This window comes from Gopherus flavomarginatus, chromosome 5, assembly GCF_025201925.1.
Source record: "Gopherus flavomarginatus isolate rGopFla2 chromosome 5, rGopFla2.mat.asm, whole genome shotgun sequence".
Classification (NCBI taxonomy): domain Eukaryota; kingdom Metazoa; phylum Chordata; order Testudines; family Testudinidae; genus Gopherus; species Gopherus flavomarginatus.
Window position 1 is genome coordinate 73,942,399 of NC_066621.1, and position 22,827 is coordinate 73,965,225.

General features: G+C 41.2%; 1 protein-coding gene and 1 long non-coding RNA gene across 11 annotated transcripts in view; one reads left to right on the plus strand and one right to left on the minus strand.

Moving 5' to 3' along the window:
- The window catches only part of NAV2 (neuron navigator 2), a 356,425-nt gene that overhangs the window by 204,538 nt on the left and 129,060 nt on the right, over positions 1–22,827 (minus strand). For all 10 annotated transcript variants that reach the window (XM_050955210.1, XM_050955208.1, XM_050955206.1 and 7 more), the window contains exon 4: positions 1,935–2,007. In XM_050955210.1, coding sequence (XP_050811167.1) covers positions 1,935–2,007 — 73 coding nt within the window. The remainder of the gene's footprint in view (positions 1–1,934; positions 2,008–22,827) is intronic.
- Positions 705–22,827, plus strand: part of LOC127052181 (uncharacterized) — a 30,538-nt gene continuing 8,415 nt past the window's right edge. The window contains exons 1-2 of the long non-coding RNA XR_007774691.1: positions 705–827; positions 20,800–20,874. This is a non-coding gene — a long non-coding RNA (uncharacterized LOC127052181). The remainder of the gene's footprint in view (positions 828–20,799; positions 20,875–22,827) is intronic.

The window sequence follows — 22,827 nt, forward strand, 5'->3', positions numbered from 1 at the left end:
CACCATAAAAATACTTCTAGTTAAACCACATTCATGTTAAGGATCTTCCTTCTAAACAACACTGGCTGTCCTCTTACACCCTTAGGCTGCAGGAAGGCATCTGTGTTTTGCAGATGATAATCTACTTCTCCTAAAGGGGAATTCCTTCTCACACACATTTATTTCAAAGTATGTGTCTCATATTATCAATGTATGTAACAACACAGTATAACCCCAAAAGGGAGGAATGTCAATGTCCCAATTGTTTAGAAATTAAAAGAAATGCATCTTGTTTCTAAACTTTCTCACTCAGGTTCTGTTGGTAGCAGGAAGCCGGGAATTTTGTAGTCACTGCTCATCCACTGAGTATATTTATGCTTGAAGTACAGTAATCAGTTAGTCTTTCATTAAGAGTGTGAGACAGCTAGAAACTGAATATAATTATTCTTTTGGCATGAAGAGTTGGGAATCATCCAGTGCTATGCACACTAATGTTTACAGCCAGGAGATTTTGGTTGTTGGCAACCAGGCAGTCAAAGCCAAGAGAGAAAAGCTTTTCTATTCCACCTGAGAGGGCCGGCAGCCCTTCTCTTTAAGAATTGTCAATCACATGATCAGACAGGCTATCAAATTCACCTTGCTTTTTAGGCAGCAACATGAGCAGAGAGGGAGAAATCACAGCTTTAAGTACATAGGTAACTAAGTTACGCATACACATGCAAAAACTTTGCAAAAGTAACCAGCTCCCCAAACTCAAGCTTTCAAGCAAACTTATTTGAGAAGTTAAACCCATAAAGTCGTCTCACCTGAACTTGCAAATCCGATTACTTGTTCTGGGAAATACTGAGGTAGGTGTAACCTAAAATGTTCAGAGTCCAACTTAACTGTTGCTTACTCTGGTTGTTGGCACCTGCTTGCTTTTTCAAACATATTTAAGTGAAAGTAAGGTGAAACCTGATGTATGACATGCTGGTAGGTGGTTATTAATGTAATGTGGTTGGGGACAAATGGTTTCAATGGGTGGACTGATTAACTGGGGGAGTAGCATCTAATTTTTTTATTTTTGTTTCATTTTGTAACATTTGAATTCATTTCATTGTTACATGCACTTACAGAGGCAAATGTAAAAATTTACATACTACAGAAAAATAAATAGAACAGCAAAACAGAAGTTTCTTTCTAAAAAATGTAACTTGACAACTTTCAATAGACATCCAACAAAAAACAACAAAAAATTTTGTTTCAGGACATAACTAATAAAACATTTGTTTAAGAAAACTGGGTAAAACATTTCCAGTTTCATAAAGTGTCAAGTCATGACTGTTAATGGTCCAGTTTTCAATTTAAAATTAAAACTATGATTCTTTAGCAATGATGCAATTAATCATTAATGTGGTAAAAAATATAGGCCCCAATCCTACACGCATTTACACACATGCATAACTTTATTTTTCAATCACAACGGGACTACTGCACTTGTAAAATTATGCATGTGAGCAAATGTTTGCATCACAGGACTACAGATGTATTTTTCTGTAGTTATTTAATTCTATACTTTTTTCACATGCTGCTATTTCAGATACAGTTTGCTTTTGTCACAACCATAAATACACAGGCTTTGCTTTTTCAGTGAGTCATTCCTAGAACTCTAGAAATAGAGCTGCAAGGTTAGTTTGTTTGGTGTGTGTGTATGTTTTGTTTTTAAAAAGTGAATGAATTTAATTCCCTCCCATGGTTTATTTTTACAGTAAAAAAGAGTTAACAGCACTGAGTCCAGCATGTATTTTACTTACCTTTCATACAGTGGATGAGGAGAAGAGAGGAAAACACAACAGCACAAGTCCTATTAAATCTCCAGTTATCCTGGATGTATATATTTTTTAAATGGAGGAAAAAAAACCTAAATATAATGTCCCTCATTACAAGATAAATTTTGGAATGACAGATTGACTCACCCTCTGCTGATAGACCCTGTATGTTTATTCCTTTGGCAGCCAAGAAACTCAGACATGCATCTATGTTTTCAATCTAAACAAGAAACAAGGAGACAAAAGAATACACGTTGTAGTAAATGTTTACCTTAATCTACAGTCACATTTTATTGCCTACAACCTTTGTATCACAGAAAAAGCCTCTTTCTTCATTGCAGTGGAAAAAAGGTTCTTAATATTGGAACCATAACAACATGAAAACTCCTGAGTTATTAGACAACCAACACTGTGTTGGTCAGGGCTCCTCTTAGTTTGTATTAGTATGGAGCAAGTTACTTAATACTCTACCCACGCAGGTCCAAGAAAGATGATCGTAGCATCTCAGTAGACGGCCAAATATAACATGCAAGGATTTTTGTCCTATGATAACAAACATGATACTGAAAATAAACATGGTGCCAAATTTGCCTGAGGAGAAGAGAGATTACCACTTGCTCTTAAGCAGACAGCTGTCAGAAATTTCCAGTCATGGAGGCAGTAAAATGTAAAGAATGGTAAATAGAAACCTCAGCTGGAATCCGGAAAATGTTTACTCACAAAATTCCCTGGATGTTAGAAATTACATATGGAAACAGGCTGCAGTTACTCACAGTGGACCAAATTTTGCCTCTTCAGGGGGTGCAGGGAGCTGGTACAATTGTGCTGAGTTGGAGGGGGCAGGATTTCAGTTGGTCTGAGAGGGTATGCACATCCAGCTCTCTAGGGATCCCCGGCAAGTTGTTTGGGAGCCATGATTATTTGCTAGGGTTACCAAATTGGTTGGACCTGTTCCTGAAGGTTTCATCACATGACATAATCTATAATTAAAGATTAACCTTTGATTCGTGGAGACTCGACAACCCTATTTTGCCTAAGCAGCAAAGAATCCTGTGGCACCTTATAGACTAACAGACGTTTTGGAGCATGAGCTTTCGTGGGTGAATACCCACTTCCTCAGATGCATGTCTATTTTGCCTGTATTCACTACCCCACACTGGAGTGCTACAGCTGCAAAAATTACTTCACTAGACTGAAGTAGCCTCAGTGAAGCAGCCCCATATCCATCCCGTGGCCTGAAGGAACATGAGTCATCCTTCCCTTCCTTCCATGAAAATCATCACCTTCCAGTCGTATTACTAAAGCGGGGCACCAGGGAGAAAGTGTGCATCAGAACATTTGCAGAGTTGATATATGGTGGGATTTTCAAAGGTGCTGAGTTGTCCTGACTCCGCTCTTGTTACTCAAGGATGAAATTTACATTTACTACAGTGGGAACAGAGTTATGCCAATCACCAGTGCTTTTGAAAATCTCACTGTGTGGGTATGTCTACACAGTGGCCGAGAAGCCACTGTTAGTCAATCTTCAGAAGGATCTCTTACTCCCCAGGAATAAGGATCAACAGAATCCTTCTCAAAGCCCTGGAGGAGCCCTCATTTTTTCTACTTTTGTCGTTCCTCTTTTTAATTTTTTTTTTTATTTTTTTTGGAAGCCCCAAGCTGCAATGATGCATCCTCTCTTCATAAGGTGAGGCCTGATGTGGTTTGCCTGGGAGCTGAAACATTGTTCTTTGTGTTACTAAAAGTAGAGAGACACATGTAACGTGCTTCCCTTCCTGGAAGCCCTGTGCAACATACCTTATCTATATGCAAAAGGTCAAGCATGAGTAACCAAATTCTAATCCATCAGGGCTCCTTGTGGACCTCTGTATGAACAACCAAAGAAGTCACTGGATATTCCATGTGCAGATGCATTGCAGGATCAAACTCCCAAATATGTTTCCAGACCATAAAATCCCTCTATTACTATTATGGTTATTATTAGGAGTACGGTAGCATGTGTGGGCCCAATTAAAGTGCTGTACAAGCAGTAATAAGACAGTCCCTGCCCTAGAAAGCTCACGACATAGGTTTACGATAAGATGCAAAAGGTAGATGAAATGGACAAATAGGGGTGGCAAGACAAATCAGTAATAAATGAGAATGTTTCCTGTCTAGCAACTGACAGGAATTACAGCAAAGATAAGTCATACAGAAGGATCTGTATAACCCTTTTACACACCGAAGACCTTGGAATAGAATACTGGGCTTTTTTCTTTTTTTGCATTTGGCATGCTGTGGGAAATCAGTAACAGAGATGGAACTGGACTCCTTCAATTTGGAGCCAGTACAAGAAATCAAGAGGCAATCAATAACCCAGTAAACAATAAAACAGTTAATAATATGGAGCACATCTAAGGCTATCCATGCTCAAAGCAAATTGCAAACATTAATTACTTAATCCTTACAATACCCCAGGGATTATTATTACCTCCACCTTACAGGCAAGCAAACTAAGCCAGAGGTCTCTCTCTCTCTGCAGTATTAACTACCCTTCCATGCCTGATACCACACAGTTATCCCTTCTTGCTCCTTCAGGAGCTGTGCAGGCAAGGATGGGTCAGAAAACAACATGGAGGTCCTGTTCTCCGGTACCTTCAGATTCTGGCTGCCTGGGAAATTGCAGAAATGAAGCTCATAGATCCTAGGGACTCTGGGGGATTCTAAGACCTCACTCCCTCAATCTGGCCTACATACCCTGTCCTTTCAGGTAACAAGGAAGACTACACTGTGAAGTTAGTGTCACAGAATTTCCAGTGCAGGGTTCCCCCTAACTGTAATTTTTTCCAATGACTTCTTTTAAAATGATTTCCCTTAATCAGGATAACCACATAAGGTCCACTGAACACTTTAATAATTATCATCATTGTGATGTATGCCACAACTCTTACTAATCTTACTGTGTGTTAATGGAAGAACAGATGCTCCGTAACTCTCCAACCTTAATGCCTGTAATAGGGTCCGTCTTCACTACCTGCCATATCGGCGGGTAGTAATCAATTGCTCGGGGATCGATATATCGCGTCTCATCTAGACGCGATATATTGATCCCAAAACGCGCTTATATCGATTCCGTAACTCCACCAATCCGAACGGAGTGCGGAATTGACAGGGGGAGCCGCGGACATCGATCCCGTGCCGTGAGGACGGTGAGTAATTCGATCTTAGATACTTCGACTTCAGCTATGTTATTCACGTAGCTGAAGTTGCATATCTAAGATTGATTTTCCCCCGTAGTGTAGACCAGCCCGTAGAGTGCAATCCCAGAGCAGGCCCCTGGTGGCATGGTGCGGCACTGCATCAACCTGCCTCTTGGTCCCTCCTGGGTTTTCAATGACTCTCTTGGACTCCAATACAGTTCATTTGCTGAAGTGCGTTGAGTTGAGTTGACTTTCCAGCCTCAAAAGTCCACCCTTTCTGGGGTAATCAAAATCAAAAGGAAACGACTAATCTGCCATACCTGACCTGTGCCAGGCACGCAACAATATCTGACCTCTCTTTTTCCAGCTCTGGAGCTCTGATGAGTTCTTTGTTCCTCCCGTTAATAGCAGGGGTTATTGCATCTTTTGCCTCGGTGGTAGCACAGCAGAAAACACATGTGCCCCTCTACCACGGGTTCCCAGCCCTGTCAACCCTAAATAATGGTATTATCTGCGCCCCCTCCCCTGTAGCCACAAGATGCCCTGCTTCTCCTTTCCAGAGACTGATTCTATACTTGCTGACTTTCTTCTGGGCTCAAATGTCTTCTCTTTTCAGACAAAGTGATCACAGCCCTCCTTCCTGGGACTGTGTTTTACTACGATAAGCTTCACCCGACCCCCAGCTTCTCCTTGAAACTTAGTATCCATTGCACTCTTTTCTGGGGCTGCACTGTAATCCTCTTCTTCCTCTGGGACAGCCCTCCTTCGTCTGGCTAGGCTAGAGTCCTCACTGACCTCCCCAGATCACCCTCACCAGGGTTCTGGTACTTCTCCAGGGAGCCTCCTTCCAAGTCTCTTAAGACTCCAGGCTTCCCGCCCTCTCTCCCTGTAACTGAACTCTACAAAGTGCTTTTACCTGGTGAGCATTATACGCACTTGACAAACACCTGGCCCCTATTCCCAGTTTAACTCCTGATCCTCCCTTGGAACATTTATCTTATGAGCCCATGCCCTGCAACGGGGTCAGCTGGCCAGGGCCCACCGACACTACTTTAAAAAGAGCAGACTGCCTTGTTACCATTTTATTCTTGCTTCGGAGTCTGTAAAAAGAGCTTAACATGACGTAAGCAAACTCCCAATCTTGTAAAAGGAATGAATGGGAAATAATCCATACAGACGTTGCCATTCTCAGCACAATTCTAGTATGAAGAGAAAATGAGGTAAATAATTATAATTATATAGGATACAGATGAATGGGGTATATTACATGAACTGCACAATAAGATGGAACACAATAAGATGGATTAGAGTCAAGAAATAGTAAGAAACTAAATACTTTAAGACAGGGAAATAGCCAAGTTTGACAGAGAAGGAAGATGTTAAGATATGAAAGGCTGATTACAGAAGATAGCAGAAGCAAGCCTTTATGTCAGGAAATAAAATACGATAATAAGACTCTATACAACTGGAAGGGAAGGAGTTGGAAAATACAACAGAGGCAAGCCCGAGTGCTGGCTAGGGGAAGGACTGACACTCCAGGACAAACAACAGGATGACATCCCATCCCAGCGAGGAGGCAGGTTTGTTTGGCTCTATAGAACTATTTCCCTTTTTGAGTGGGGAAGGAGCACCCCTTAGGCTTACCCTCAGGCCTGCCCTCAAGATACAGCGAAGGGAGCACCAAAGGGGGAAGCCAAACCCTACCTGAGTGGGACTGATTTCCCCAGGCCCACCATCGCCAGAGGGGAGAAACGCTAAGGCTGGCAAGAGGAAAGAGGTGCCTTGACACACAGTATAAACATTTCATGAATTTTGGCTATAAAAAGTATTAAAGACAACACTCTAAAAATCCTAACAAACTACTATTAACACATAGTAAAAACTAATTATTAAATGTTTATGTATCACTTTTTCCCCATAAAATAGTTTGGGTTCACAATATTTTGAGCATAGCATCAAAACACTGTAATAATGACAAAAGTACTGGATATTAACGAAGATTTGTTCTGTATCTAAGGCTATGTCTACACTAGAGAGCTTACAGAGGCATAGCTATACCAATGCAGCTGCGCTGCTGTAAGATCTCTCGTGTATCCATCCAATGCCAATGGGAGAGAATTCTCCTGTCGACATAATTAATCCACCCCCAATGAGCAGTGGTAGCTTTGTTCGGTGGGAGAAGCTCTGCTACCGACATAGCGCTGCACACAATAGTGCTTATGACGGACTGGGGAGTGGAATATTCACATCCCTGAGCGACATAAGTTTTGCGAACTCAAGTGGTAGAGTAGACATAGCCATAGAGGAAGTGCAAATACAGTCTTTTGTGGCAATTGTCATGGGATTTTTCTAGGAATACTAATGTTGCTAGGACTATGAACTCCATGCAAACTATCTATGCAAAACAGTTGTTGCTTCATGCAGACATATAGTTTTGCACCTGCAGTAATGGACACACAAAGCATTCTGAAGTGGCATGGTAACAAGATCACATAGGTATAAAATGTCATGGGTGGAACTAAATTTCCTGAGTAAATCACAACTGAGCACCAGCTTATACAGATAGAAATCTAACGACACTGCATTGCGCTGACACTCAGCATAGCACACTTAGCTGTCCCCTCAAAATTATACTGTTTCAATGACTGCTTATTGTAAACTCTGAGGGACCCTTCTGGGCAAAGCCCATATATTATTTAAGCCCTTAAAGCTGACGTGAAGTTGTTGATTTGCCAAAAGGGAGTGTGTATTTTCTTTTTTGCTGTGAGCCATCACTGGCTTTTGGCAGGCAGCTCTGATTTCTCAGTTGCTCTGCCTCCCGCCACAGGCAACATCTAACACAGCAGAGGAAAAGGAGAAATTGGATGTTTCTGAAACTGGGTAGGCATAGAGCGGAGGGACTGGTGCTAAATGGGAGTACAGTCATACACTGCAATGATCAACATGTGATTTGAATTACTTGCTATTTGAAAAGAACAGTTACAATCAGATCAAATGTCCAAAGAAAAGAAAAGTAACCCCCCCCAAAGAAGCCATAAGTGTTGCTCTTTAGAACACTATACACAAATCCATTTTTACAAGTAGATGTAGCATATTAAAGTGTCCATGGCATGGTCAGCTGTACAATACCGGTTCCACAACATGCAGGATACTTATTTGTTCTCATTTTGTAAAACTAAACACAAATTAAAGGACAGCTGATTCTAACCCTGAAAGATCCTGCTCCTATATGGGAAGTCTAGATTCCAAAACTCCACTGGTAACAGGCAGTAAAATAAAGAAACTCAACAGTCATCAGATAATACATTGTCATAAAGAGTTATAAATAGGAACTTGGGAAAATGCAGGGAGCTCAGGCAAATTATACAGGGTTGGGGGCAGGGGGAATAGGATGGAGAGCTGGGTTGGCAGTTCTACTTCCCCAAATTTAATTAAAGTTTTTCTTTATAAAAACTGATTAATCCTTGTTGCTTAGTTGTTCCAATTGCTGCACATGGTAATTTACTTAACACATGAACTCCTTTTTGCATGAAGTATTTTTACTTTAACTGCTCTAGTGATCATCTTTTCCCAAATTCAAGCTAAGCTTCTTCTGCCACTTGAGAGGGAAAATAAATATTCTTTGTCATGATCTCCCCTTTCTTCTAAATTAAGTGAGGAGAGAAATCTCTCTTTATTGCCAATAATGTAAAAGTCAGAGATTCTGTTCAGAATAACTTCGGAGAATAACCCTGAACCACATATTCTGTTATTTGCACTGCAAAGCAGTTGGAAAGCCAGTTTAATCAGCTCCCTGAGTACGCCCTGTACCTAAGGGACTCTCTAGGTGATGTAGGGGGCATGACTGCATGAGATGGAGAAAAGGTCGGAGAATCTTGTATCCTAATGATTGGTAGCTACCAGAATGGACCCACAGGGCAATGGACAGCCAGGAGCAACTTAGATCAGCCATTCAGCTGCTTTAGGCACTGGACAGGTGCCAAGCTCGGGTGGAGGGAGGGATGCAAAACTGACACAAAAGTTATCCTTGCAACACATACCGCTCTGATATGACCCAGGATGGACTGTGGCCTTGTATGTTTGGCACTACCCTAATTTTGCATTTACATACAATTTGTATTGTAAATATTTTTTCCATCACAGTCAGAGCTAATTCACATATCACTCATTTTTGGGTCAAATTTGTAGAATTTCTTTTTCAGGGTCCTTATCCTCTGTACAATTTATCCTCCTAGTCTTAGGTGTCAATTCTAAATTGAAATCTTAATTTGTGAAGCCTGCTCTCTCAAAGAGGAACAAGCTGCGGATTTGAGGGGCTACCATTAGTCTCTCCTCCACAATATTAATAAATATTACTATACAAATGTATTGCTCTTTTCATCCACTGATCTTACAGTGCTTTACAAATGTAGGCAAGCATCATTCTTCCCCCCTCCTTCCACCTCCTGCTTTTTACAGAGACAGTAACTGAGGTACGGAGGACTTCCTTGAATTTCTGTATAAGGGACAGGAATAATAAGGCTTTCTGATTCCCATTTGTGCTCATACCACTACTGCTTTCCCAGGTATATGGCTCAGGACTATTCTTGTATGCCGACTGGTACTTTAGAATAGCTCTGCACTTCTAACAAGTATGAACACAATTAGCCACAGAAGATTTTGTGCTTGTAATGTAATGGCAATCTCAATTTCTATACTGGTCTGTGTTAGAAGAAAAAAGCTGCCTGGTCGGTATAGGCAGAACAAGGCAAATGACACTAAAAATACCCCAGTAAACATGTAAATAAAGTCCCATCTATGGGCACAGATATATGCTGAACATGGACTACATTTGACAGAAGCTTAGACATGGAAACTCCAGCCAGAGCCAGAGTATACATACAGCTTTGCCCAGTAAGAAGCAACAGGGTAATTTGTAAATTGTGCTGCCCTTGTGACATGCTGAGATATAGCACTTTTTCCCTAAATAAAGGTCAGTCTCAAGCTCTTACTATAGGTTTTCTCCCTCAGAAACTCTAGAAAATGTTTATATATCATGACGTAAGCCTCAATTTTGTACAGCACTGGGAATTTGGTTTTTATGGAATGCCTCTCCACAAGAATTATTCTTTATTTCAAACTAAGTTATATTGCCTTCAATCTCAGTATTTGGGACAGTAAAAAGTTTTCAATCTTGACTGTAAAACTTTCAACAGAAGAAAAATGAAGGTTAATTTCTGAAGCATTTTTAAAAAGCTCAGTGCCCTCTCCTGGTACACAATGACAGAACACAGAATGCAGACCCTAATCTGCACGCTGAACTATATCTGCAAACCTGTTTGTTCTGGTAAAAAAACTCTTCAAGGCTATGGTGTTATGCTTAACTGTTTACTTCATTACATTAAAACGCAATTAAAAGACAAAACAAACAAAAAAGTTTCATTACACTGGCAATTCTTAAAATCTTGTCGGTTTTGTTTCAGACAAAGTTACCTCCATATTTGCATTATTCCTCAAAAACTTTCCTATACATCGTATAGGAAATGGCAAGGAAAAACGGAAAATACGGCTTGCTCTCAAAGGATATAAATCAGGGTGCTGTGTCGAGTCTTCATTTATTCACTCTAATTTAAGATTTTGCCTGCCAGTAATACATTTTAACCTTTTTAGGTCTGTTTCTATAAGTCTATAATATATAACTAAACTATTGTTGTATGTAAAATAAATAAGGTTTTTAAAATGCTTAAGAAGCTTCATTTAAAATTAAATTAAAATGCAGAGCCCCCGAGACTGGTGGCCAGGACCCGGGCAGTGTGAGTGCCACTGAAAATCAGCTTGCGTGCCACCTTCGGCACACATGCCATAGGTTGCCTACCCTGATATAAATATTACCTTGCTCAAAATGCAACTCTTATCTGTATAAATACGAATATATGTTCATTTTTGCAACCTAATGTAAGGTTGCTATCAGTCCAAATTTAGACAGGCCAATGAATATTTTGATGGGGATGTCCCAAAAACCAAAGTTTACAGGATGTTAACAGCAAAAGAGCTTGGTGCTGATAGAACATTTTCACAGTGTAAAAGCAGGATGACTGATGCCGGGTCTGTATTTAGAATGTACAGAGCCTGAAGACACAAATTGCGTGCTGCTCACGTGGTTCTTAAGTAAACCACAAATCCCCATCAATATTTGATATTTTTCTTTCCACAAACATATCTGCAGCTGTCAAATAGCACTAGAAATGTATTCACTAAGCACCACGGAGAAAGTTCTGATTCATGATGTCTAAGTTTCCATTCCCTTCGAAGGGCATTCTTGTATTCAGAATGGTTTGGGGCAACCGAAACCAGGATGTCTTTTCTGTTTAAAACGGCTAAAATATGATTGGGGGCGGAGGAGCAGATCCTTCTCTTTCATCTCTACATTCAGCTCTCAAAGGTCTCCGGCCTAAGCCTGAACAACTAGACTGGAATTAAACAGCCTTTCAACCCAAGCCCCGCAAGCCTGATTAAACAGACACGGTCCAGCTGTGGGAGTTTAATAGTAGTGTATACATACGCTAAAGGCCTAATCCTGCAACAAGAAGATGATGAGTATCCTCAACATTGAGTATGTCTGATCATGAGAAGCACTACATACTCACAGCTTCAATGTTTGAGAGGTCATAACAGTACACCAGGTTATTACACTTATCCTTTGAACTCTTTACTCTGATAAAATGATTAGGATGATTCGTTAAACACAAAGGGCTCAACAAAGTTCCTGCCCAGAGCTGCTCTCAACCTAGTGCATAGTGGATGTTTGCTCATAACACAAACTTTGCACAAATGGCAGAGAGTCTCTGCTTAGGCATGACTCGTGACAGGAACAGCAAGCTGGAGGTCAGTACTGAGATGCCATAACAAAGCTGCATGGCTCTAGCTAGTCCTATCAAAGTCTCATTTTTGAGCGTTAAATATTCAACCTGAAAATAGGAGAAATGTCTCAGGAAATACCCAAAGCATGAGAATCATCTGCTCTCAATCTCCATCAGACATTGCAGCAAAGTATGATTTCTAGCCAATCAGATGAAAGTGGCCCTTTCTTAAACAAAGAATGGCTACTTCTCTCCAGTAACTGTGGTTCTTTGAGATGTGTAGTCCACATGGATTCCGCTTCTGGTGAGTATGTATCCTGTGCAAATGAGATCAGATATTATGGCTAGTGATGTCCATTGGATCCTCGCACCTTCCCACGCAAGGGCATAAAGGGCAGAGTGGACCCAACCATCCCTCAGTTCCTTTGCCAGTACTGAATCCTGTATCTATAGGACTTTGTGGAAGCAGAAAAAGAATGGATTTTGGAATCCACATGGACAACACATCTTGAAGAACCATGGTTACTGTCGGATAAGTAACCATTCTTTCTTCGTCAAGTGATTGGCCTCATGGATCCCAGTTCTGGTGACTAGCAAGCAGTGACCTCATAGGTAGAAAGCAGATGATAGGAGCCCTATGTAAACAAGGACCGTAGGACAGCTGTAACAAAATGGGGGCATCTGATCCTGATCCTGCCACGGTTAAGTAATAGTACCGGGTGACAATGTAGACTGATCCCTGTGAAGCTGTCCAGCAAATTTCTGAAAAAGGCATACTTCTTAGAAAAGCCACAGAAACTGCCTGAACCATGACACTATGGTTACTAACCTGCATAGCTAGATCTAATCTGGCTATCTCATAACAGGATCTAATACAGTTAGATACCCACTCAGACAACATCTGGGTGGAAGTAGCTTGAGCTTTAATCCTGTCTGCGATGGCTACAAACAGTCTAGAGGAGCTCCTGAGGGGTCTTGACCTGTCCAGCTAGTATGAAATAGCCCTGCTCACGTTAAAGGACTGCAATTTGGCTTTCGCCTGGTTTGAGTGGTTTGAGGAAGAAACTGGGAGGTAAACCAAAAAATTTAAATACAAATCAGAAACAATCAGACAGGAACTTGAGGTGCAGCCTAAGAGTCGCATTATCTCTATGGAACTATGCGTAAGGGGAACCAGCCATAAGGGCCTGAATTCCCCAAACTGATATCATGGCTACTAAAAAGCTAGTCTTCATAGGTAAAAAGAGCAGGTTGCTAGGTGCTCAAAGGAAAGTTCCATTAAGCCAGATAACACTGTGGAGGTCCCAGGAAGGGAGTGGATCCTAGAATAAGGAAATATGTATGAGAACTTTTAGGAATCTAGAAACTGTAGGATGGGAAAATATGATACAGCCCTGAATAGGAGAAAGATGTGCTGCTATTGCTGCTAAATGTATTCTTAGGGAGTTGATGGATAGTCCTTAATATTTTGGGGTTAGCAGATCGTTCAGAATAGCAGAAACAGGTGCTTCAAAGGGACAGAGGAGACGCTGCACTTCCCAAATAGAAAATCTCTTGCATTTTGCTGCATAGCCACACAAGACAGTCTAGCAGATGCTTTTCCACTATGCAGCAAGATGTCTGGACATCAGCTGAACAACTTCTTTTGTGGCAGCTATCTAGCCTGCATCCAGACTGTCAGATGTAATGATACTGGGATCCAGGTGTATTTTCGAACATCCATTTTACTAAACGATATACAATAGAGCAGGTAGTGTGAGCAGAGTTTGTGAGGAGGCAGGTTCACCTGATCTGAGTACCAGAACTCTCTGGGGCTGCCTTGATCACTGCAACTGAATCTTGTCTGAGTTTCCTCAAGATTCTCAATATTAACAGGATTGGTGGGTAGGCCTACGTGAGCCACGGTGCCCATGAGATGAGAAAGGCATGTAACAGCAAGCCTGGAATCAACCTCCCAGCCTTTGAGTGCTCCAGCAGAAAGACCCTGAAGTAGGCCTTCCTCACTTTGTGTCTTTTTGGAGAAGGAACAACAATGGAACACATCAGGAATGTGCCCCTTTACCTAGACTAAAGAGGCACTTAAAGTTCTCATCATTCATCTGATAGTAGCCTTCAAGAGGGGCAAATTTTAAATCCTGGGGACTGTTGTGACAACTGGTTTATAAATTTTTCCTGCTTGGAAATTAACCATGAAAATAGGTCAAGCTATTTTAAAAAAAGAATGTTATAAACAGGTGCAAGAAAACCAGACAGAGGCTGAATTAGTCCAAACAAAAAGGTCTACTGACTGGTCAAGGACTAAGTGGAGATTGGACTTAACGTCACCTATACCAAGTTTGGCCTTACAGAAATGGATTTAATTGAATGAAACAACAAGGGGATGAACTATGCCACCCATTCCCCTCTCCTGCCTTTTTGGGTCCTTAAAAGGAGATTTTGAAAAAAGCAGCATGGCTTTCCAGCTCAGCTTATCGCATCTCATCTCAACGTCCTTGATCCCAAGCAGAAACAGCAGACCAGACTGCAGGGTTTTCTTCCCGAGAGAAAGGTCAGCAGGCCTTGCTCTTGTTTAAGGAACTTGATTTTAACCTGAGAGTCCTGAAACTCATCATATCCTCATGACATCCAGTCCTCAAGCCCATAAGTGGTGACACTCAACTGTCAGCACTGCAGAGGCACGTAAGATCCTGTTATGTCACTCTCTCCCCTTGTGTTACTTTTAGCTCCACTATTTTTCTTCTTCCTAATCCCTCTCCCACTCAGCTTTTCAACAGATTCTGCAATCAACTGCACTACACATATTACCACATCCAGCCCTACCTTGTCTGAGGAGAAAAGACCCAAATCAGATGATGTCCTTGACTGTAATGTGAGCCTGAGTTCAAGCAACAGGTACCATGGCCAACTTGCCAGCCTAAAGTATCCATTCATTACTGACCAGCCACCCAGTGTTCCAGGAACATCAACAAAAGTCATATTTCCCCCACCAGCTCTATCATGTAATTCCTTCACCTTGTGCCTATCTGTTAAAAACAAGAGATGTGAATGTACTTCAGACAGCAAGCCAGAGTGAAATTAACCCTTTCCTTTTCACCAAAGAAAAGTATGTTAATGAAAAAAAAGAGACTGATAGTTTGCCTCCAAAAGAAGAGAGATTTTAATAGGCTTTTACTAAGTTTGTTTTGCATATCTACTCAGTTTTAGTTACAATATAAATGCCTGTTTTGATTTCTTGTTCTTTCTTGAGTTTGAGCAATGAATGAATGCTTTTGGATGTATTCCAAGCAGCCATATAAACCACGGTCTCCGTAGAAAAAAAACCTCAAACTTTTCTATCATGGTTTTCATGTTGAACAATGCAAGTGTTTATAATATCTTTCACTCTTTTGACCCTTCAAAACAATACAGCAGGACTCAGCCATAGCAGCTTGGGTCACAGTATCAGGGATATCAAGTCTGTTAGAAGTTTTGCCTTTTTTTTTTTTTTGCGCTAGTGGGCATGAGACAAACAATTAAAATGATACTAACTACACTAACTATAGAAACCATGAGTGAGCGACCACTAACTAGCCTAACAAGAGATTGCACAGTGCACCGAGTAAGGGGACACTACAGAGGTTCCATCACGCTGCCATGGATGGTAAGAAGGAACTGAGGCTCCATTGGGCCAGCTCTGCCCTTTATGTAGTTGGGTTGTGAAGGGGGCACCAGGTGTGGCCAAAAAGAATCTGTTCTATGGTGCATGTGCATCAGAAAAAAGAATCCATAAGAACAATCACTATAAGAACCACCAACCTTTAAGTTACATCTAAAAAAAAACATTCAAACTGGAATTAAGAGCTTAGACACCTGCAGAAGGCATGAAAATACGTGGTACTGATTACTGTACACTGTGTTTTTCATCCCCATCCAGGAACTCCAGTACTGAAGGATTCAATATATCAATCTGTAACCTGAATGGGTAAAATTAATTCTGAAATCAAACCCTGAAACAAAGAACTATAATAATCACATGAAACATTTAGAATATGGCTTTACAATTCTTTCCTCTAAATAAAACATTTTCTGTCTGTATGTTGCTTTGGGCCACTTTCTTTATATAAATAAATGTTTCATTTTCAAAATTAAAATCGCACGTATGGATTAATTTCAAACAAGGAAAGAACATCACGGGCCAAATGAGGTAAACCAGATGAAGTTCAATAAAGACAAACGCAAAGTGCTCCACTTAGGAAGGAACAATCAGTTTCACACATACAGAATGGGAAGAGACTGTCTAGGAAGGAGTATGGCAGAAAGAGATCTAGGGGTCATAGAAGACCACAAGCTAAATATGAGTCAACAGTGTGATACTGTAGCAAAAAAAGCAAATGTGATTCTGGGATGCATTAACAGGTGTGTTGTAAACAAGACATAAGAAGTCATTCTTCCGCTCTACTCTGCGCTGGTTAGGCCTCAACTGGAGTATTGTGTCCAATTCTGGGCACTGCAGGTCTTGAGAACATGACCTATGAAGGAAGGCTGAAAGAACTGGGTTTATTTAGTTTGGAAAAGAGAAGTCTGAGAGGGGACATGATAGCAGTTTTCAGGTATCTCAAAGGGTGTCATCAGGAGGAGGGAGAAAACTTGTTCATCTTAGCCTCTAATGATAGAACAAGAAGCAATGGGCTTAAACTGCAGCAAAGGGATTTAGGTTGGACATTAGGAAAAAGTTCCTAATTCTCAGGGTAGTTAAACACTGGAATAAATTGCCTAGGGAGGCTGTGGAATCTCCATCTCTGGAGATATTTAAGAGTAGGTTAGATAAATGTCTATCAGGGATGGTCTAGACAGTATTTGGTCCTGCCATGAGGGCAGGGGACTGGACTCGATGACCTCTCAAGGTCCCTTCCAGTCCTAGAGTCTATGAATCTATCTATGAAAAATCCTTAACTGGGGTTAAATGATGTAGCTCCATCCATCTGCTCATCTAGCACCATGTTCTTTAATATTAATGGGCTAGATCAAGTATTTAGGCTCAAGCTAGTGTAGGCGGCAGTTCATAGCTACCCACTCTAAAATAGCTCTGGTAAGAATACACCTCTCTGAAGAACACAGCTCCTCTCTTCCATAGTGGCAAGAGAGAAGGAGTGACAGCTCCTGTGACAGCCCATTACCAGACACAGCAGAGCCTCACCATCATGGCTGGCCAACATGCGTGTTTGTGGGTGGTAAGGAGGGTGGAGTCCATGGCTCCACCTACTCTGTGCCCACTTACTTGCTGGGGTGGCAGAAGAGTTTTGGGTGTACAGTCCCTGCTCTCCTTCCTGTGCCTGGAGCCAGCAACCAGGTCCTACACAGCAACCAGGTCCTACACAGTCTCACTGGGGAGTGTTTCAGAGTGGTAGCTGTGTTAGTCTGTATCAGCAAAAACAATGAGGAGTCCTTGTAGCACCTTAGAAAGTAACAAATTTATTTGGGCATAAGCTTCCGTGGGCTAGTACCCACTTCATCAGATGCATGAAGTGAAAAATACAGGAGCAGGTATAAATACATGAAAGGATGGGGGTTGCTTTACCAAGTGTGAGGTAAGTCTAACAAGATAAATTAATTAACAGCAAGATACCAAGGGAGGAAAAAAAACTTTTGAAGTGGCAAGAGAGTGACCCATTACAGACAGTTGACAAGAAGGTGTAAGTAACAGTAGGGAGAAATGAGTATTGGGGAAATTAAGATCTTACTCCTCCTCCTCACTCTTCACTATAGCTGCATAAGACAGGACAAAGGCACAGTTTAGCCCAAAATAAGCAAGTTAGATTAGGGATTTATAAAAATAAATCCAGCCAAAAACCAGAGAATAAACTGTCCTGGACATACATCACAGCAGCTTTAGAGTAAGACTATTTAATTACTTAAAATAACCAAATTAAACATATTTACACAGAGACAGTGCAACAGTAGAAGCCTGAAATCAAAAATCTACAGACACTCTAACAGAGGTGAAAGCTAATTTCTCTGGACTGGATAATCCTTTGTCAAAAGTATGACCCGCTTTGGATATTTGAGTGTGAAGAGCTTAGTACTAGGTATTCTATAAATAGAGACATATTCAAATAGACACACAAGCCTAGGTGGCAAAAGAAACAGTTGTATAAACAGCTTCAACTACTAAATCACGAACAGGACACAGAATCTTTGTCACATTCTGGTTTAGTATGAAGAGTTTCACGACATTTTTTTTTCTTATGGCTAGAGAAAATAGGGTTTCTGTTCAGAAGATAAAGCCACTATGTGGAATTCAGAAAGCAGGAGCTGAACTATGTAAACATGAGCCGGTATCTCTTGCTGTCAACATATGCTTTAAACTTACATTACTCAGATCCATCCCATTTCGAAAAGCTAGAAAGACTTCCCCATAGCTGGAGCTCAGAAAGGGAATGAATTAATTAATCCTATAAGGGGAGATAAATTTATAGCTACAATTTATTTCCTGTCTGATTGATTCCCTAGCCCCTTGCTTTTAATCTTTTTTCCCTGCAAGGAAGCTTAAAAAAAGGCCTTTATCATAAAGTCAAGTGAAAATAATGCTGAGGACCAAAGACAAGTACTGTATCATTAAGGATCTGTCCTTAATTCACTCTGCACATTTTAGCCTGAGCACAATTTCCACTCTTGAGACCAAATTCAACCTTGGTGCAAGCAAGTGAAACCACACTGAACTTAATAGTGCCTGTTGTTCCTACAAGGGTCTCAGTAATAGGCAATTTTACATAATAGATGTGCTATAATATGGAGGCACAATAAGATGAGTTAAGGACAGTCTCGTCTCAGATGTCCTTTCTGGTTTATGTCAAAATCCTAGTATGATGTTAAACCTTGAATTGTTATAATAAATTAATTTTCTCTTTTTTACTTTTCCGGTTGCATTAAGTAATCAATTTTTAAAATAAACTAAGCAGCCACAGAATAAAATCATAGCCATCAAAATGTGAATCACTTTTACTGGGGAAAAAAAACCCTCATCTACTGCACATCAAAGCTATCACTCACTAACATGAGTATGGCACATGTTAAGCACATATTTGCTAATTCCTGGGTGGAAGACCATTCCAAAAAGTCCCCTTTTCAATATATAGCAAGACGCAGAAGCTGATGCACACTGCAGCTATGCTTTCTTTTTTTTTTTTCTTTTTTTAAAGGGCAAAAGGCAAGAGAAAGCACCCTGAGACTGAGGCTTCCTTAAAAAAAAATGCAGTGTTAGATATTCCCACACTCAATATTTAGCCAAGTGTCTCAGCATGCAGTCGAAGGAGTTAAGCTAATGGCTGCCATAGTAAGTCTGGCATTGATCCAGGTAATGCTTTTCCCTTCAGACTAACATACAGCTGTGCTGATAAATATCAGGCTAAAGCCAAAAGATGTCCATTTGTTACTATAGGAACACCAAGCAGATGTAACATTTAAACACAAACTTACTGAGTTACAAAGTCAAGGTAATAATAATGCCTAACAAAAACCAAGACACAAAAGTTCCCTGCATCAGATTTCTCAGGATAACCTCAGAGAAGAATTATTTGAAAATACACATCTTTATTTAACCATTGAACTCTGATTCCAAGAAATCCTGTGCCTGGAAGTTATGGAGAAAAAAAATGTTTGTCGTGCTTTTGATCTCTTCTGCACTGCTATCTCTCTGCACGTTTCTAGGCAGCAGAACTCTGCATTGGGAAGGGGGTGCTCTAATGATAAGACCCCCTCAAAGTGAGAGGTTCTTGAGAGGGGCACCCTAAGAAGATTTATTGCGACCAGTCACACTCATCTAGACAACAATGGCATAAAAGTGTTTGGAGGATCAGGCTCCAGTGACTACTGATGATCCAAAAATAAAGACAATGTGAGGTACAACTAGGCATCTTGGTGGAATTTCTCTGTAGGGTGTTAGAGCTTGAGTGCAATTTCCACTCCTGAAACCAGATTCAACCTTGGTGCAACCAAGTGCAACTACTCTGAAGATAATGGAGTTACACCAGGGCTGAATTTGGCTTTGAGTAACATGGAGCAGTATCCTCAGCATCAGATAGGAAATGCCAAACAGCATTTAAAAGTGATCCCTGCAGTTAACTGACAAATTCCAAGCTGAGTCCTCTGTAGGGTGACTGGATGTCTCGATAAAATCAGGACTGTGCCGATTTTTAGGCATTTGTCCCGCGTCCCGATCGATGTTCGGTTGGGACGCAATTTGTCCTGATATTTCGCACTCCTGTTTTGTTTTGTCCTGCTGGTGGGACTCCGACTTCCCCTCTCCCCCCTCTGCTGGCAGGACTCCAGGACTCCTTTTTTGTTTTCCTCTCTCTCTCTGCCCAGGGGACTCCAGGACGCCACGCTTTTTTTTTTTCCTCTGCCAGCAGGACTCTCCCCCCCGGCCCCATGTGTCCCGATATTTTCTTCATCTCATCTGGTCACCTTAGTCCTCTGCAATCTCCATATGCTGGGTGGATAGTAACTGTAGTGCCAACAGTGAGAAACTGCAGAGGTGAAATTTTCAAGTCTCTAACTATAACAAAAATGACTTTTAAGAGACAAACTGGAAGGCATGGCCCTAAAGTCTTTGTTTTTGATATCTATAAAGCTACAATTAAATATCTGGGGGTTAGTGCAGAAGGCAGCTGCCCACTTAGTGAAGTTACACACGTAAGGTCAGATCCTCATCTGATGTAAATGGCTGCAGATCCAACTATTTCAATAATGTAGATTTATATTCACCATACATACATCTGACATATGAATCATATTCCACCTCTTCCAAGATTCCATTGGATTCCAATTTGTTTTGGAGTGCAAATGAAGAACAATTCTTTTAATTGTTAAATCTCTTTATGGTTTGTGTCCTGGTGGCAACCCCCATTTTCTTATTGATTCTGGCAGCTGAGGACCATTGACTCCTGAATTTACTTTCTCCCTTAACTTTACTGACCCTCAGGGCACTTTGTAAGGTGTCCTTATTTTATTTTTTAGGGGAGAGGAGGCTTTCCCTTGTGACAAGGCATCCCTGTCTGGGGCACCCACATGCAACAGGCCGCATCATGACAGGTATGTCTGCCTCCATTTCTCCTTTCTTCCTCCCATAAAAGGAACACAGTCTTTCTCAATGTCCAGTTCAAAAGTCTGCTGGGAGAAAATGTATTTATTCTTGTACATGTCCAACAGCCCACAGAACCCTCATGACAAAACCATTCTCCCAAAATATAACAAGTTCACAACAGTTTTCATGCCCATTCCTGGGATATCATTTCCAGTTCACCCACTGGAGAGTCATTAACTGTCTGCCCCCTTACACTTTCTCCCCTTGTTCCAGGGCCCCAGTATCCAGGCCAGCCACCTGAGAGCTCCCAGTTTCACTTTCTTCCCCCATGACTCATCTCCAAGAGCCCCAAGTCAGCTCTCCCGAGAGAGAATCCCTGCAGTGTTCCACTCAGCCAAGCCTCCCTGTCTGAGGCCTGGTCTACACTACAAAGTTAGGTCGACATATGCCACATTAGGTCGAGTTAATAATGTAGGTGTCTACACTACTGAGTCCATTCCGCCGACCTAAAGGGTTTGTAAAATCGACTTTTGTAATTAATATTTATGTTTCACCTCTATATTCTAAATATACCAGATATCTTTTATCTTTGGCTACATCTTCCTCTTCCCTTTGCTGAAGTAGGTTTTCCTTGCACGTTAAAGTCAACGTATTGCTAATATGGGCATGATCGTTACTCAATGAATCCTAACAATGATGTTAATAAGAAGTGTTTCAGGCTCTGGCCCACACTGGACTAAATATAGACTAACTCTGCACAATCTATAGCCAAATGAACAGTAACAGAAACACTGAACTCCCTCCTTTTACTCATGCAACATGATAGGATATCTGCATCACAGATGATATTTCAGAGCGTTACGGGCCAAACGCTGTGACAGGTGTTGTCGTGATCTCTTTTTCATAGACAGATACACAAGAGTGGTCACCATTAAAATGATGAATTGACACACGACCACAGATACCTCATGGTTACCACAGCTATTTCCTATTCTAAGTATATGGGGAAATTGTGGTATCTCTGCCCAGGCTACATTGCTTCCTGTGTCTCCAATATCTCCTCTGGGATGTCCCTCCGTCTCCTCAGACTTAGCATGGATAAAGCAAACCCTCTCATCGTTCTCTCTACAGATTCCCCCTTCCTCGCTATTAACAGCTCCTCTTTTCTCCCACTCCTTCAAACTCATATGACACTGGTTGTCTTTAGTTATCCATGCTCTTGCCAAATATTGTCACTATACTACTCCCTCTAACATTTCTAACATCTGTTCCTTCCTGCCCATCCGCACTGCCAAAATCTTGGCTCACATGCCAGTTCTCTCTGATCTCAACCTCTGTAAACACCCTTTCTCTTGGTCTCTTACCTTGTGCCTCTTTATTTTACCTGCTGGATAAATGATCTTCCTTTCCCTCTTCTCTGACCATTTCAGCCTCCTTCTTAAATCCCTTTACGGCTCCTCATCTCTTTAAAACTCCTCATCCTGATGTTGAAGGCACAGCACTGCTCTGCCCCAGCCTAAATATCAACAACTTCTTTCTACCTACTTCCTACCCTGATGCTCCACTTATCTCCTCCTACTTGCACCTTCAGGCTTTTTATCATCTGCTGCCTATGCCTGCAACATCCTTATTCTCCCACTACACCAAACATCCTCTCCCATCTACCTTCAAATCCCCATTTGAAAAATCTCTCTTCCTTTACATAGCTCTCCACCACTAACCTCTACTCCTGTGCTATTGTGCTTCTTTTCTTTTCTCCGGCTTATTCTCCAGTTTAATACTCATCTTTCAAGCTTCAGACAAAATATACAATTTGCATGATCTTTATGTCTTGTAACCATCATCTCTATCTTCACTCTTTCTTATGCGTTGTCATAATTTCCTATGTTTATGTAACAGAAGACCCCATCCACCAATTTGATCAGGGTGGTGGATGCCTGTGCCCACATGGAGCCCCACAA